At 41.0% G+C, this 17,768-nt stretch overlaps 1 protein-coding gene across 4 annotated transcripts in view; it reads right to left on the reverse strand.

Annotated features, from left to right (window-relative positions):
* The window catches only part of ARHGAP44 (Rho GTPase activating protein 44), a 503,523-nt gene that overhangs the window by 15,623 nt on the left and 470,132 nt on the right, over nt 1-17,768 (reverse strand). For 2 of the 4 annotated variants that reach the window (XM_069200327.1, XM_069200328.1), the window contains exons 18-20: nt 16,229-16,660; nt 8,650-8,795; nt 926-1,303 (exon numbers count right to left, since the gene is read on the reverse strand). In XM_069200327.1, coding sequence (XP_069056428.1) covers nt 926-1,303; nt 8,650-8,795; nt 16,229-16,660 — 956 coding nt within the window. The remainder of the gene's footprint in view (nt 1-925; nt 1,304-8,649; nt 8,796-16,228; nt 16,661-17,768) is intronic. The other 2 variants (XM_069200331.1, XM_069200329.1) reach the window with 2 other exon arrangements.

A 17,768-nucleotide genomic window follows, 5' to 3' on the forward strand; every position in this document is an offset into this window, starting at 1 on the left:
GAGATGGATCCTCTAGGTAACAAACAAATACCAGTCACCCAACCAATTTTCATACAGAGCTTAAAACATCTTTTGCTGGACACCTGTTTCAACTTTACGCCAACTACATTAAAAAGGTACAGCCCTCTTAATGCTAACACTCTTGGGTAAGTTGGCAGAGTCTTTATTGGTGGCTCTTTTGATATTACAGCCTTCCCATGGCGCTAAATAAATCTCCTCTCTCCCTTATTAGAGATGTCAGGTGGTAAACAACAGCCATCTTACAAATGCAGCCAGTTAGGCATTCCTGCCTCCTACAGGGACTGCACTCATCTGATCCTTTTGTACTACGTCTGCAAAGGTTGGTGCATGCAGCACACTGGGCCTGATGGAATTCAGATGATGGACGATATTGGCTAAGATGCTTCTGAATGGGAATGGACGCAATTCATCAACAATTTTATGCTAAAGGTTTCCTGAGACATGTGTTGCACTGCCCAGGCCATATATATCTTTAGGTACCAATGATGCAAGATAAGTTGGCATGCCCTGCACACACACACATATATATATATATATATATATATATATATATATATATATATATATAAATATTGTATATGTATATATAATGTACATAGACATATATGTAATGTGCTTTTTATCAATATTACCTAAAGAGTTTTTTTATTCAAACATAATATCTCTTTTACTCTGCAATACTGCAAGTCTGCCACTATAAAACATTTCTTGGTAAGTTACAATCGTACAAGCCAGTTTTACTGAGCTCTCCCTGGCATAAAATGCTTTTTATGTCTCCTACTGTGATATCTGATTTACATCATTCTGTCATCAATTCTCACTCACATCCAGTCCTCTCAAGCCTTTGTTCCAAGCACTCCCCTGCCGCATGCAATATATTTGAACCCCTGGGGCGCTTGATTACCTGTGGACATGCTTTCCCCCGGGGACAGGCCATCTAATATAGGGTGCTCCGCGGACTGAGGGCTAGCTCCGGACATGCTTGCTGAGGGGGGTTGCGGGGGTGGTAGCGTAGGCCTCTGCCTTGGCTTAGGAGTGGGCCTGGATTTGGTTAAAGTGCTGGTCAAGGAAGGCGGTGAGGACAGGGAGGGTGTGGTGGCCCCGGAGCCTTGGCAGACAGGCAGAGAGTAGCCTTGCTGGTAGTTGAGTCCATACGGCGAAGGGGTGCTGGGAGGGGTGGGGGAGAGGCTGACCGGGGATGGCTGGCCTGTAGATTGGTCTGACATACCACCAGACTGACCATAGGGAATCTTGGGTGGAATTGGTGCCAGCTTCCTGGAGACTGTAAGGAGAGAAGAAAGAAAAGGGAGAAGAAGAGCAAACAGAGCTGTAACACAAAGACAATTAGACGTACACAATATGCAGGTAGCAGCTGCCCTCATGCCACATTTTATGAAATGAAAGCACAGGAAACTTGGATGTACACTTCACAAATACTCCTATTCTGGGAGGCAATTGGTATTATACTTGTGGGCAATATGTGCACCTTATAATGTTGTACGATAAATGGTGAGGAAATTGCTTCACTTGCAGCATCATTATTTCTAAGAAAACACGAAGGCTTTATCAAAATACAAAAATATCAACACACATGTTAAACAATAATATTAAACTAACCAAATCTGGTCTCTGATGAAATAGAATAACTCATTATTTGTATGATTGTTTTTTCAAATGGTCTGACTTTTTTTCAAATCACATTCCTAACAAGTGTCAGAAAAATGTCTACTTTTGCCTTGAGGGTGCCCTTGTGAACTGTGCTCTAGGAGTGAAAATACCATGGTTGTCGAAACATTGTGTGCTATATGATGTGTATAGAAATGAAGCAACAGAGGCTGCAATGCTATTCATGTTGGGGAAGAGAAGTAATGATTTAAGTAAAAGGCCAATTGGGCAAGTTTTTACGGTATTTCATCCATAATGTAGGTTTGTAGGTCCTAATTGGCCTTTTATTGAATAGATTATTTGAGTCATGCATGGCATTCCATGCCCAATGTTGCCTGCAGCTGACCTTTGTCAGTGTTGCACAGTGTTATCACTTCTATACATAGATTTGTTTCAAGTACTTGGACAATGAAGCTGTGCTTTGGCTTTCATCTCACTCAGTAATCTAAGCCATGTTTTTCTTATTATGTCAGTAGAAATGTAGGCTTCTATACACTGATGTTGATCTTCATCAAGGAGTGACGGGAAACCTGATTGCCAGGGGATAGTATTATTCTAAAGCCTTTCACTGGGTTAAATTGGTCATATTTCAGCGGGTCCCAAACAGTCTGTCCGTTTGATCTTAACAGTCCGTAAATGTGATCACATCCTGCGCACTTTTCATCAAACTGCGTTTGGTTGCGTGTCACTAAGGGCCAGATGTAGCAAAGGGCTTTACCCATTCTGTGTCTATGGGAAAATGTGTTCGTACATATGGCCCTATGTGAGCTGTCTTCAAACGGTTATTTTAGTTCAAATCTGTTTATTGCGTTTCTTAACAATCAAATTATAAAATGATTTAAAGGTACAGCATGTGGCAGTTTGGCTATGGTCAGCTGGTCACCAAAAAGCGCTTTCCAGTTCGCTACAAACTGCTAAACAGTGAACTCAGTGATCTCAGTGATCTCGCTTTGACAGATAGAAGCCTACGCATGAAAGTGGTATGGTGAGGGATAAATCACCGTGTGTGGTGCATAGTGTTGCACTGAGTTCACAGTTCTCGATTAGTTAATGTAACTGGGTACGGAAATAAACAGTGTAATTCGCACATAATAACAGAACAGTTCCAACAAACTCTAGGGACATCCGGTATAGAATATTCATAGGTCAGAGGTCCCACCCAACAGCATGTTGACCACAGAAAGTATGAGCGAGACACATAACATCATACTTCTCGCATGTACAACAATGTGGTGCATAGAGCACGTTCAGGTGGGTTCAATGCGTCACAAGGCCCAGTCAGTGCAATGAGCAGGGAGCTCTTCCCTGCCGAGGGCACGGACCCAGAGGCGGGTGTCATAGGTGCGTCGTCTACAGGGCTATGTACTGCTATGTGAAAGTTGATCATTATAGCATCCCAGGTGTTAGCTATAGGATATTTACAAAGTCCTAAATTGTCTTCCTTGTGCATGGCTATGCTCTGTGACCTCGAGGAAGTTAGTAATGGGGAGTCTGGTGACTTCCACTTGAGGGTAATGAGCCTTTTAGCTAGCAGGGGGCCCAGGTCTATGTATCGGGATGTGCTCCTGTACTTTTTGCCCTTTTTATATAAGCCTAGTAGGCAGGCCTCACATGTAGTCAGTATGTAGCGTCCGTTGCAGAGGGATAGCAGGTGCCTCACTCCCACCCAATAGTGTGACAGATGAGTGCAAGACCATAGAATATGTTTAAGGTCTGCATCAGCCAGGTGGCATTGGGGGCACTTAGCATCTGTGCGGTGGAAATAACTATTGATTCTGGCAGTTGTAAGATAGGCTCTGTGGACAATGTACAGTTGTATTAAATGGAAACAAGCGTTCCGGGGAATACTATTGGGACGCCCCAGTATTACGGACCACTCCTTGTCTAAGCATGGCCTACCAAGATCTCGCTCCCAGTGAGCGTGGAATGACGTGAGTGGCGGCACTGTGCTTATGGACAGAGAATCGGCTAGACAGTGAGTCAGATGTCAGCCATCACCAAGCATGTGAAGATATTGAATAGTAGTGTGCATCGGTGGCTCTAGTGTCAAGTCTCCTCCACATATTTGTCAGTGTTCTAATGAGTGAATTATATGGGAGAAATTGGGTGGGCTGGACACCCCTCTCGTCAATCAGCATCTCACATGTAGGAAGTTTTCCATCTCCATAGAGGTCCCCTATGGTATGCATCCCAGCTTCATTCCAGGAAGCTAATTCGGTTCTAGAGGTGAAGCGGTTCCCTCTCGGTGTTCCCAGCAAGGCCAATGCAGGGGCAAATGTGAGTACTCCCCTCGTGAGACAGAGGCTATGGCGGTAGCATTGGCATGCCACTCGCAGGAGTGTGGGCTTGTGTAGGGGTGTTTTAGTGCAAGGGTGTAACAAGTGTAACAGTTTAGCCGCCCCCCATGCAGGTAGTAGCTAACCAGTATGCCATCCACTGTAGTTGGGTGGCGAGGTAGTAGTGCTCAAAGTTCAGTACTGTTAACTAGCCACGATTGGTCAGCAAGTACAGTTTGTTGAGAGCTATCTGGCAGCAACATGCAGTCCATATAAAGCCGCAAATAGCACTTTTGAGGACTCGAAAGAAGGAAGCTGAAATGTACAGTGGCAGGTTCGCAAAATAATATGACAGTCTAGGGAGTGCAACCATCTAGTGGAAGGCTACGCACCCTGCCACCAACAGTGCAAGCGTCTCCCAGAATGACATCTGTGCTCTCAGTGATGTGGCTGTCTGCGCGGCATTGTCATCCAGCAGGCTGGTGTGTGTATGATATACCCTGATTCCCAGATACCGGAATGTGACAGGTTGCCAGGTAATTGGGCAGTGCAAGTCACGGATCAGGTGCTACCAGGTCTAGGGGAAAGAGGTATGACTTGGCCCAGTTGACTCGTAAGCCAGAGAGCTCCACATTTGTACTGAGGGTGTGTGTCCGTGTGAACGGTACCAAGCTGATACCCTTGAGGTGAATTAGTATACTGTTTGCTTAGAGTGAGATTGTGTGTGTGTGGCATCACCAAGGAGGATGCCCCATATGCTGCCCTGTGCATTGAGGTCCACTGCCAATGGTTCTGTTGCCAGGGAGAACAGTAGCAATGAAAGCGGGCAGCCCTGACGCTTGCCTCTGTATATTTTGATTGTATCAGATACAAGGGTCCCCGTTTTTACTCTGGAGATCGGCAGTGTGTATAGGAGACATATAAGGCGCAAAAAGCAATTTCCAAAGCTGTATCACAGCAGGCCTGCAAATAGAAACGGCCACTCCAGAGAGTCGAAGGCCTTCTCCATGTCTAGGACCAGGCATCCCAACCTAGGCCAGCATTCTGGGGCATATTCAAGGACCCGAAAGATTTTCCGCATATTCAACAAGGTGGAGTGGGCAGGTCCGAAATCATTTTGATCAGTGTGTACTAAGGCCAGTCGGTCTGTCAATGCTAGCAGGTGGTAGGCACCTAAGTTAGTGGTGTCTTTTCCCTGCTTAGGTATTAAAATGAGGAGTGCTTCACTCATGGAGGCAGGAAGGCATGCGGTGCATAGGGCTTCCTCATATAATCCCCTGCGAACACGGGGCTAGTAGAGGGCTATATGGTATGTAAAACTCTGTTGGGAAACCGTCGGGCCTGGTGTCTTGCTTGGGCATGTATGGCTGTTTTTACCTCCAAAACCATTATAGGTTCATTTAACTCTAGCTGCTGGTAAATGCACAGACTCTAGGTAGGAGGTTATACATTCTGGAGCAGCTGTGCTACCAGATGTGTATTGAGGTGTATGGTGAAACGTAAGTAAGGTTCCAGTTATATTACTTCCCGTACAGAATGCCAGTTCGCTGGACAGATGTGGGAACTTAAACCGGGGGAAATGGACCCTAGTCCCCCATTGACAAAGTGAACTCACTAATATATGGTAGGTTCCCACTTAAGTGTCAATAATTTGAGGGCATCTAATTGCCAGTTATCCAATAAAGTTCCTTAAGGAATTGGAAAAATACTCCAGGATTTGTGATCCAATTTAAAGTTTATTAGACAAAAGTAAATGGCTTCATATTATGCAGCAAGTAGATGAAGCGTGGAACAAAATAGATACTCAGCCAACACGTGTTTCGCCCTATGGGGTGCATTCACCAGGGCTTTCTCAAGGCATAATTGTGATACATTTTTGCTTCTAGTAATGAACTGAGTGATACTGACAAAACAAACAATCCGTTTAGCAGCTAAAATAGCTTGTCCAGGGAGGTTCAGTCAGTTGCGTCCGTCGCCATTGTATTGAGGTGTAGTAGTGGAATAGTTCTTTGTGTATTTCGTGTTGAGTGTAGAGCATGTCATCAGTGGTCAAGCGTAACCCAACGATTGGCTTGTTCGGTTGTTCCTGCTGGATCAACCAGGCGAGTAGTGCACCAGGTTTGTCGACTGTGGCATCTGTCTTGGCTGAGTGAACAGTGTGGCTAATGCAGCATAAGCGTTCTAATAATGTCAGATGTTCATGTCTGGCCTCCGTTAGTTGGGGGCTACTATCAGCATCATGCGCCACCTTCGTTTCAAGGCACAGCAGTTTGGATTCTATTTCAAAGATGTCCTTGTCCAATGACGCATGCTCCAGCCCATGCGTAGACAGTGCCCTCTCAGTGTCACTTTTAACACATCCCATTCCATCGAGCATGTGTCTACTGAGTTAGTGTTATGTTCGCAGTAAGTACTGATGGCTGTGTCAACTGAGGACTGGAATGTCTTCAAACTGTTATGTCTGACATGATAATGCCTTCATCGTTCAGACCTTTGCATCTCAAGGCTACAACTCATCCCTCCACTCCCAATTTGTTCTGTGCTCCAACAACTTGACTCTCTCTAGTCCTAAAGACCAATTTCAAATTCAAGCGGTGGGTTGACTAGGAAGGGACAACATTTTCGGCTGTGTTGCCAAACTTCAATGAATCTCAGAGCAGCCGTACACTAGAATAATTGAGGAATATAACGTATATTGCATCAGGAGCTAAAAATGATATTCCAATCTAGGTTGTTTTAATAAGGTTAGTCTCACAAGTCTGATGATTGTTATGATTTAAATAGCTGTACCATATGACTGCTGTTAAGGTTTAAATGGACATGCTTGTATGATGTAGAGGAGCTTTTAACTGACAAAAATATGTTCACAAATGAGTGGTTCTCTACATCGTTATTTATATGAATAAAGAAAATACTCTTTTAAGTTTTTTTATTTTATTGTGCACCTAGTTATGTAATTTATGTTGTGTAAAACAAAAGATAGGTATTTCACAAATGTAAATTTCTTGACTACTTGAACAGTGTGTCTTAATACATCGAGCATGAGTAACAATTATTGTTTTGTTTGAAATAGCTGAATAAGTCAAAGGATTTCAATGGGTGAGTTTCTATTTATATACAATATTTTTCCTATTCTCTTTTGACTAAGGGTTCCCCCTCTCCACTTTCCATGGTACTACATTGTCATTTAAAAAAAATTAAAGTAACTCAAGAGAAGTGCAGTGACGATGACTGAAAGAAAAATTGACAGGAGAGAAAGGATCTATTGAATGATATCTTACCTTTTGAAATACTCTCCATCAAGAAGTTACACTGCTTACAAACCTACTTTAATTTAGTATGCATACAATTTGATCGAATAATTGTTTGGTTCACAGTGGATATTCAATGTTTAATATTATCAGGCGGCTCATAAGGTTTGGTTTGATATTCATGTCAGAGGACCTGGAGAAAATGTGTTTATTAGTGAGCACCAAATGAATAATTAATTAAAATAAGTACAAAGCTGCTTGTCTCTGATTGATAATGAAATTCTATTTAGAATGTTTAGACACATAGGATTCAGGTATCTATAGAATCTGCCCACATTTCGGTCAGAGTGAGACTGCAGAGAAATACTATTATAATTCTTGCAAAATTACTCTTAGGATAATTGTTGATTGTATTGTTTTCTGCTCTCCAATAAAACGAGGAACCCCTCCTTCCCTGTCTGCCATTTTCTATGACACTCTGGGCTTGACTAAACATAAGCACATATGCAGAAGATAGAGTGCTTTAGCAAAAGTACACAGCAGTCATAAATTAACTCTATATGAATGTCCTTGTCCTTGATTCTGCTCCTCATCTATTCTTTAGGAATGTACAGATATAATCTTTGCCTTCACTAAAAGTAAATGCTTCCAGGTAAATATTTTTTATGTAGTTTTGTGTAATTTTTATAAATCCATCAGTCGATTCTTGACATAATTCTTGTAAAACTAGTGATCAGGTAGATCCACTGTACATACCTTTTGTTATTCTAAAGATTGAGTAATTGTACAGCTCCTATGCTTCATCACCTAAAATGTCTTTGTGTCACTTCTCATAAATAGTTTCTTGGCTTCAGCTAACAGTGTATTGCTTTTGGCAGTAATGCCTAAGTGGTTCACTTAGTTTTGCATTGGACTAACCTTTGCAAGACATTAATAATCAAGCACTTTGCCATAATTCAGCCCATACCCAGTTTATCTGAATTGTGAGTAAAGAGATTATGTTACATTTTTAAATTTACCTGCTCTGTCATTCACCATCCAAATAAGACAGAAGTCCATGTCAAACATTTAACAGGTGTCAACAACACAAATAGAATAATAAAAGCAGCAGGTGAGTAACAAAACAGACCAAACAAGATCACATATAGTCCATGTGGAATATGCATGTATTGTTGGCATTGTGTTCTGCACTTTCACACTGCCAAGGATATAGAAGGACTGTGCCTTTATGAATTAGGGAGATTTCTCTGAAGGGTTGGTAGGTCTGAGATATAGTCAACCACATTTCAGATTGAGACTGACTCTGTAGCAAACCTCAGACTTGCCAAGCCATTACAGGCAGTCAGCCTTGGTCAGTCTTTCTCCCTGAAGCCAACCCTGTAGATTCCTGTCCACTCCTCCCTACCCTCCCAGCCACTTCAATACAATTCTTGTACCTTTTCTCAGGGAAAGAGGACTCTGGTCCACGGAGAGCTGATTGGCAACTGCTGCTTGTGGAACACCCCCAGAGGGTGCAACATAGCCAGTGCCCATGCTACCTTTTGGACCAGACACTGGCGAAAGTTCTTTGCTTTTCAAAGTGCTGAAAAAACAACAAACAATAAGAATAACAATGAAAGACAAATAATTCCAAATTAATATGCATTTAAAATTCTCATGTGTTTTTTTGGTACATAATGCTAATTTGATTTTCAAAAAGAAACTGTCTCTCTAGTCATACAAATACCTCACAAATAGCATCAGCCCACAGTCCCTTGAAAACAATGTCTGCCCCATAGACTGTTAGGGTAGTTGCAACATTTGAAAGACAGACCTTAATGACTTTTGAAAAAGAATAACATGTCATGCCATGATGTTTTAGAAATGGGAATTGCAATTGATTGTTGGCTGTGTTCTTGAATACAGGGAAGACTCACAATCTATGCAAATTCACATGTACAATCGGCAAAGTTGAACAATTCCATTTAGTAAACAATGCTTAATTGTCTATTAATAATATTAATTTACAATGTTTACATAAGATAGCTCTTGACAAAGTACTTGTGCTGTATTTGCCATCTGGAGTCATAATCTGCACTGTAAGCCTGATTCACAAAGGATTGTAAGAGTACACAAAAGAGTATTCCAGTAGCACTCTTTTATGTACTCAAACATGTTTTTGTGAAGTGGCCCCAAACCATCTAAAATCGGAATCAAATGGGAATATTCATATATAAAAATTACAAACAGGAATGACTATATCCTCTTTGCACCTTTTTAATTAAAGGGAATAGATGTTTCGGGCTAATTTATAAGGTATGTAAAAGTACCTACAAAATTACTCCTGTAGTACTCTTTTACATGCTCATAAATGCCTCTCTAAATTGGCCCCAGATGGGCTCAAAACCAAGTAAGGCTGGCAAAAGAATGGCTCTCATGTTTACAAATACTAGAAATGTAATGGTTCATTTGAGCATCGAGCTTCTTACTCAGTCAAATCCCTGTAAAGGACCTAAGGCAAGCTCAGTCATTTGCTAGCCTTTTTCTATTTCATGGCCACCTCTTTTTTCTGTTTCAACTCATGTTCTGAACTAACAATATTTGTTTGGAGAGGAAAAAAGCTTTTATTGTCACAAACAGTCTGAATCGCTGTTTGCGACCACAAAGTGTGTTTTACAATGTACTAAAACCGATTTAGGAGTCAGTACATTTTTATTGATTTGTAACTTTACTTTGCGACTGCAAGCCGTAGCAATATTTGTAAGAGACATATTGTAGGCGTGCTTTCCAAACAGTGGTTCCGTATGAGATATATTAATGTTTTGCAACCAAAATCCTGTGCAGAACATTGAAAATTTACTGACTTCCAAGTTGGGGGAGGGAAGAGGTACCCCAGGTGATTCCTTCTCCTTTGTGAATGTAAAAGGTTTCACCACCTTCTATGAAACAAATTTGAAAAACACAGCACTGTTTCTTTTAAGGAAAACAGGCTGCATAAAAAAAAAAAAAATCATTTAATTTAAAAGCGATCAAGGTATGGTGGTCTGTTGAACCTTCATGTAGGTCAGATTGCAAACCACTCCAAATTGGAATTTTATGATAGGTTAGTTTGTTAAATTCCATACTGGTAGAAACAGTACTGATCACAAATTAAAACCAGTTTTTAGTTAATTGGGGTCTAAATCTTTTCATGAGTGGTAGACTGAACATTTTATTGCTAGTAGTCTGAGCTTGTATGTGACTGGTATTTAATGGGAGACATGTATACAACATTGGTGACATAAACCTGTACTGCTGTATGAAGAAACAGCTATGGTGGTTAAACTTCATGACTTAGAGGATGCCTTTAGGCATTTTCCTGTGCTGTTCACATTAAGATTTAAGCCTATTTTACATTGTTATGGTTTTGTCTATCATACCTTGGGTTCATTTGAAAGCCAGTGTGATGATCACTATATTTTTACCATGAATGTGGGGGTTTGTTTATTTTAAAGCAGTGCGGACATTGAGCTCCCTCTGGACTTGTGTGATAGCCACCAATAGAACTTTTCTTTTGTGTTCTCTGCATTGATCATGCTTCTAGTGCATTTTCCATCTTGGGGAAAGAACAAGCACAGCTCAATATGCTTCCAATATATATGGTCCCGTGGGCTGTACTGGTGAGTTTGGGAAGTATTAGACCTAGTTTCAGCACCATGTGTTCCAAGCTTCATTCTGACATGCTGACAGTAGTACTGAAGGCTGTACTTGGTGATACTGCCTTTCGTAGCATTGCACTAAGAATACTTAATGCATTGTAAAAATGCTGGACTCCACAAAAATCAATACTGAGCAACACACAATGGTCTCCAAGGTTTTCTTATTCATAATGCACTGAAGCCCAATCTTTACCATACTCCCTACATTTTGCATTCATCCACGAATAAACCATACTAAACAAGGACTAGGAGGCTAAACCTGCAGACATATTGAGCATGGTCTGCAGACTTCATTTTTGAAACATCTAGCAAACAATAGCTTCCAACTCAGATGATATGGCCTTATGTTTATTTGCCAAAGACCCCACAACCCTCGCCCTCCTACCAGCAGTGCGCATGTGGCAACATTATATTGAGAAAAAACACATTGGGCCTCATTATGACTGTGGCGGTCACCAGACTGTCAGGGTCACGGTCGCAGTCGGACTGCGGCAAAGTGATGGTCCGACCGCAAAATTATGTCCACCCGCCGACACCGCCAGGCTGCCGCCAGCCTGCAGCCTGGTGGTCCCGGTGGTTGTAATCCGCCAGCCTGTCCATGGTGGTTAAAACTGCCATGGAAAGCCTGGTGGAACGGGGGACTCGGGCTCCCCATGGGGCCCCAGTACTGCCCATGCTATAAGCATGGGCAGTGCTGAGGCCCCCATGCACAGTCCTGTTGCGCATTCAACTGCCCATTAGGAGCCGGCTGCAATGTTAAGGCCCTGTTCACCGCAGGGTTGGTGGGCAGAAACTCTGTTTCCGCCTGCTGGCCTTGCAGTGGACTCCTAATAGGGCCGGGGGGGTTCAGGCCACACAGGTGGCCTGATGGTGGGATGAGTTTGGCGGGTGGCCTCTACCGCCCGCCAAACTCATAATTAGGCCCATTGTGTGGAAACATGATGAACGCTATCATGTTTGCATTTGAGTAAAAACTTGCTAATATCTATTGCTAAGGGATCACATTTCACCTCCCCACTTCTCCACAGCAGATATACAGAATCATGTTTGCGTCTGATCACCAGCCAAGAGATATCTCTTTTAAACTGCTCAGACTGCACTTTCACACTTCTCTACAGGCCTCCTAATAATGAAAATGATACCCTACAAGCTTGGGTTGACATAGCTTAGTTTGACAAAGCAAGCACTTATGGCCTTCTTCTTACCTTAGTTCAGAGATCGTTTGCAAGTGTTTATTCAGCCAGCTATGTGGAAACTTAAACATCTTTACAAGAACACAATACATATAGTTCAGAGGATTCTCTTGGCACTTTTCCCCCAGTGTTTGCTTATCCGTTGTGCTTACAGAGAAGTAATTCACACTGGGCCAGATATACAAGTCCCTAGCGCCACCAGAGCATCACTTTTTGTGACGGTCTGGTGGCAATGTGCACTACTCCGTATTTACAAGGTGGCATAAGCCACTTTTTTTGGCTTTACACCACCTTGTAAATACAGCCCCTTCACACGCAGCACTTTGCATGGAAGGTGCGTGCAAGGGGTGTTGCTGTGGACGTTCCAAAGCAACACCCATTGCATTTTGACATTGCCCCAAATTTACGAGAAATTGTATATCTGTGGCAGCACCAAAATCTAACGCCACCCCAAAGGTGGTGTTAGCATGGCGCAATAAGGAAAAATGCTTTCATTTCTCCTTGTTTTTTGCTCTTTCTACGTGTGCAGAATGCAGCACACATAGAAAGAGCAAATCGCCATTAAAGATTGTTTTTATGCAGGAAGGTTTGCCTTCTTGTAAAAAACAATCTCCCCCACAATGCAGCCATCCGTGCACCATGGCGCAAGGGTGGCTGCGTTGCCACTTGGCAGCAAATTTAGTGCCAGTGCAAGGGGAAACACAAGGGTGTGCTGTATTGTTGTTAATACTGCACATCCCTGCATTTCAAAGATGACAGAGCGCAGCACTGCCAAATTTGGCACAGCATCACGCTCAGTCATTTTCTTGTAAATCTGGACCACTATATTTTGATCGTAGGCTCACCACCCATTCAAAATCTAATGCTTGTCTTCTTTCCTTGGGGACTGTTGGTCGAAATCAAAAAAGACACACACTCCTAAGAAACCACTTAGCAAGGTCTTAAAGAATCAAAATGTGAACATCAAAGCGTATGCCACCTTTTTTTTATCCATTTGTTTCTCTTAAGCCAGAATCAACAGAAATGAAAACTAGACAATCTCTAAAACGATAGTGAAAACCTCCTTGACCATTAAAATGGGTCTACAATTGGACTCTAGCTCAGTGGCCCATTACCAGTGTGAGCAAATGTATTGTCACAACATTTGGGTTCTAGCAGGTCCGTCTTAATACAAATGCAGGACTGCCCAAATGGAAGTCTTCATGATGCTTATAGATAAACCACTGAAAATGCATGGCACTTCATTTTTAATATTTTCACCTGTTTCATAAACTACTACAATGTTACACAGACGATTGTATATATAATGTAATGGAAGTTCCTTTCACTTTTTAAAAGTTATTAGGTCAAGTTTTGCTTGGTGACTGCTGTATTTGGGCATTAAAGCGGTCATAATCTGCCTTTGGTAGTCCTAAATGACCTTATGTATTATTCTGAAGTGGATTGGTGGAAGTGGTTTTGTGTTTTGTTTCAGCAGGAAACAAAATTGATACATATGTAAAAATTGTTGTAATATCCTGTAAATAATTATTCATTGTTTGCCATGAAATTGTTGTGTATTACTATTGATATAAATTCATGTTTTAATTACATGTTTAAAGGAAGCAGCTATTCCTGAGATTGAAAGTGCCGCCTAGAGTAGCACTTTCATACTTACAATTGACACGAATGTAATGATTCAGAATGACCTTTAACCAACAAAACAAACACATATCTCGTCATCCATGAAAGCCTTACAATGGCATCCTGACAGACGCATTGCTCACTGAGCCTTTCTTCCCACAAGAGAAGTTCAAATGCTGTAGAGGGAGGCAACCTCAGCCTTCCATCCTTCAACCAAGGTAAACTTGATGGAATATCCTTTTCATTTGTAGCTGCAAACATATGGGACAAATTTCCTCCTTTCCTTCACTCAATTGAAAATCACTTGTTTTCAGTAAAGAACTTAATACTTTAAAAAAAAATTCTCTCAACACTAAAAGAATTAGACTTTTACAAACGCTATAGCACATTTTTCATGATACTTCTCAATTAAGACTACCACAATCTGAATTACCGTCACAGCTTGTGTTTTATAAATAAATACTAATTTATTTGTATATTCATTCATACAGAGTTGTGCAGAACATTTTCCACTTTTCATGTAGAGTTTTCATAAAACCAATTTTCTATGCACAAAATTGGCAGACACTGAATTCCAAGGCAGATTTCATAACACATATGGGATTTTCTGAATAAAAGAGGTACACCATTTATTATAGAAAGTGTGCACAGGTTTATATTCTCTTGAATGAATTACTGTCAATATTACACAAACTATTTTACTCCATTGGAATGCTAGGGCCCTATTTGCAAGCTGACACACTTGTTCTAGATGTGAGACAAGTGGTTACCATTTTGAAGGGTTTTCCAAGGTTCAGTAACGTTTTTCGAGCCTTTTTGGAACAATATATTGTTGAAAACCATTACAGTTATCTAGGAAGGTCAAAGAATTTGTTGCATAATTTAATTTGCCTTTAAATACACAATATAGCACACACTGGGTTTGCCGATGCCTCATTTTTTAGTCAAGTCTGCTACAATACTTCATTATGGCATGTACAGAATGGAACTGAGTTTACTGTATCATTACAGAAAATACTGTAGCTAACTAAGCGCCTCTTCCTTGTTCCACTATATTATAAATTATTATTGCCTGTTGTGCATCCTTCTCTCCTTATAATATAAAATCTATTATGATGCAAAACTGTGTTTTCAGTTTCAAACCCAACTGCTGAATTGGAGTCCTGGCCAAATAATTAGATACGGTTTTAGTGCATTTTTCCATGCAACTGTTGGACTTAAGTCCACAAAAAAATAGTTATTTGGAGAATTTTAGAATTCTGTATTGAGAGCTGACATTCTCAAAGGTCAGACTATGCAGTGCAGTTTACCAGTACACACTCAGGGCTTTAATTTGTGTGGCATTGCAACATCACAAAATTTTACTGTGTGACTTCTAATTTAGAATGAACTGAATTATTCAAATAAGAAATAGTACCACCATGTTGTCTGAACCACAATATCTGCTTACAAATAATGTATTTTGAGACTGGTGTACAAAGACCCATTTGCCAAACCAACATGCAGGATTTAAACACACGTGTCAGCCTCTCTTTTCTTTAAAAAACCCTACTCATGCTCCTTCACGGCCATACTCCTCCAAAAGCCTGACAGAATATGGGCCATTGGATGTTTACTTCTAACACTCTCCACCCGATTTAGAGAGGATGGTGTTACATTTATTTTGCTGTTCATAGAAACCTGGCAGTGAGGGACAGTGAAAAAAAATAATGACCCCCCCAATCCATAGCAAAAAGGGGTGGCGGATATCTCTAAAAGCGGAGGATGGGTTCCCCATCAAGGCGACACAGTATTTTACTCCATTGCCCTGATGGAGTTCAAACCATAGACCAAGATTTAAATGAGGTTTAAAACGTTTTTAAATATACCACTATCAGCCAGCCTCAAATCAGCATGGAACCATTCCTAGGGGCATTGATGCCCCTGACCGGCCGGGCACCTTCCCTTTTATGTAACATCAGTTCCCCACCGGTAAAGGGGCTTTACCACAGAGCTTCATAATGGAGCAGGATCTGAAAGAAAAGCTTGCCATGTTTAAAAATTAGGATTCAGGAAATTGCTGGCAATGTCTCAGTGCCTTGCTCTTACCAACTTCCAAAACTTTAGAGCAGCAGGAGCAATTGAAAACTTCCTATCTCGTCTCAGACTCCACGCCATCAAGCTAGCATGCAGCTAGCACACGATCCTGCAGTTTTTCAGCAAGTTATTGAATACGAGCTATACTGAACTACACATACACTGAGTATGTTTTGGGATATGGTCTGCTCTTACAGCGCTTCCGATTACAAACATGTGCTTGTTACCAACATTACATTAACAGCATCTGTACCTAAAAGAAATCATTTTACTTGGGGTCCAGTTATGTTTCACATTTGCAAACCAGTAATTCAAGTAAAGCATATTGTTCCTAAAGTGAATGCAAAAGCAAGATTTTCACCGTATCTAGTTGGGATTGTAAGACATTTTATCTTAGCTAATAATTTGCGGCACTTTTCACGCAAAGTAAATATTTTTGTATTTACCTAGTCAGCCTCGATCCTCTTTCTCTGGAACTGGACCAGTTGGCCCATGGGGAAGTGGCTGACATAGGATGGGGGTTACAAGGTGTGCTGGATGGGTCAGGTTTGGTTAATACAAGGGGGGTTTTGATGTACAGGGGTGATATGTTAGTTTCAGGAGCATGCGGTTCAGTGAGGGAGCTTTGTTTAGGAAGGTGTAAGAAGCACGGTTTAGGATTTGAGTTAATGTCAAGCGGCTGATGGGAAGCAGGCAAGGTGTGGCTGTACCCAGTCCACCTGTAGGTGGAGGGGGTCTCAGGCTTAGCACATGGCTGAGCCTTGGGGAGGAGGTGATGATGGGAGTGTGGGTAGCCAGGGTAAGAGGGAGGCCTGTCATCCTCAGGGGACACACAGTCGTTACAGGAATCCGACCACTGGGACGACACATCACCCGTGCTGTAAAATGTAGGGAACAAAACAAACAAATAAAAACAAAAAGAATAAAAGACAATAAAAATGCTTATACATTAGGAGAGAACAAAGTAAGAGAGTAGGCTGACAAAGGTTTTAGTGAAAAGGACAGATTACGAAGGATACAAAGACAAAAAAAGTAAGTTACTAGAAAGGAAAGATCTATAATGAAAGAAAGAGAGAAAGAACAAAGAGTAACTTGGAATACAGGAGGAAAGAAAAAAGGAGGGAGAGAAGGTTAAATAAAGAAGGGTCTAAATGAGGGAGAAGATGAACAAAGAAGAAAATGAAAAAGGAAAGAAACGTAGAAGAAAATAAAGAAAAGGAATACTTAGATGACACAGGAAAGACCTTGAAACAAAACGAGGCAGCCATATATATATAGACGTGTATATGTGGGATTAAAACGAAGAAAATGCAAATAATAAATCTACAAAAAAGAAAGACATTATGATATAAAATTATAAAGAAACTATAAAATGTATGAAAAAAATGACAAAAAGGAACAAAGAAATAGAAGGCAAGTCAAGAATGAAATAAAACAAAGTCAGATAGGATGAAATAATGAAATAAAGAAGTAGAGAAAAAGGAACAATACAAAAAATAAATTGATTTAGCTCATTCTTCAGAAAAGAATGAAGTCATACAATACCTGCCTTGTGATTTTGAGCTATTATGCCGTTTATATGCATCCAGGTATTGGTTTGTGACCCACAGCTCAAGCATGCCCTGTATGCCACAGGACTACATACAGTTTTAAAGTAGGACTGGGCAATATTTTTTACTCTACAGTAAAATGAAGCAAATATCACCATGAGCCTGTCGTTTTTTCCCTATCATGACAAGCACTGATATTTTGCAGCTGTCTGCTGCAAGATGACTGGTCAACATCCAAAGAAATAGTCAGTGAGATATTCAGATTGCCTACCAGCAGTCAATTAGAATGGCTTGTATTCTGGTTGATTAAATGGTGCCTAATAAGATTTGTTCATCAAAAGCAATCTAATTTGCCACCCGTTCGATCAATCACATTAGGAGTTTCATCTCTTAAGATCACTTTGATTGCCTACTGTCAGACAGTCAGCATCACTGT

Source organism: Pleurodeles waltl, chromosome 7, assembly GCF_031143425.1.
Source record: "Pleurodeles waltl isolate 20211129_DDA chromosome 7, aPleWal1.hap1.20221129, whole genome shotgun sequence".
NCBI lineage: Eukaryota > Metazoa > Chordata > Amphibia > Caudata > Salamandridae > Pleurodeles > Pleurodeles waltl.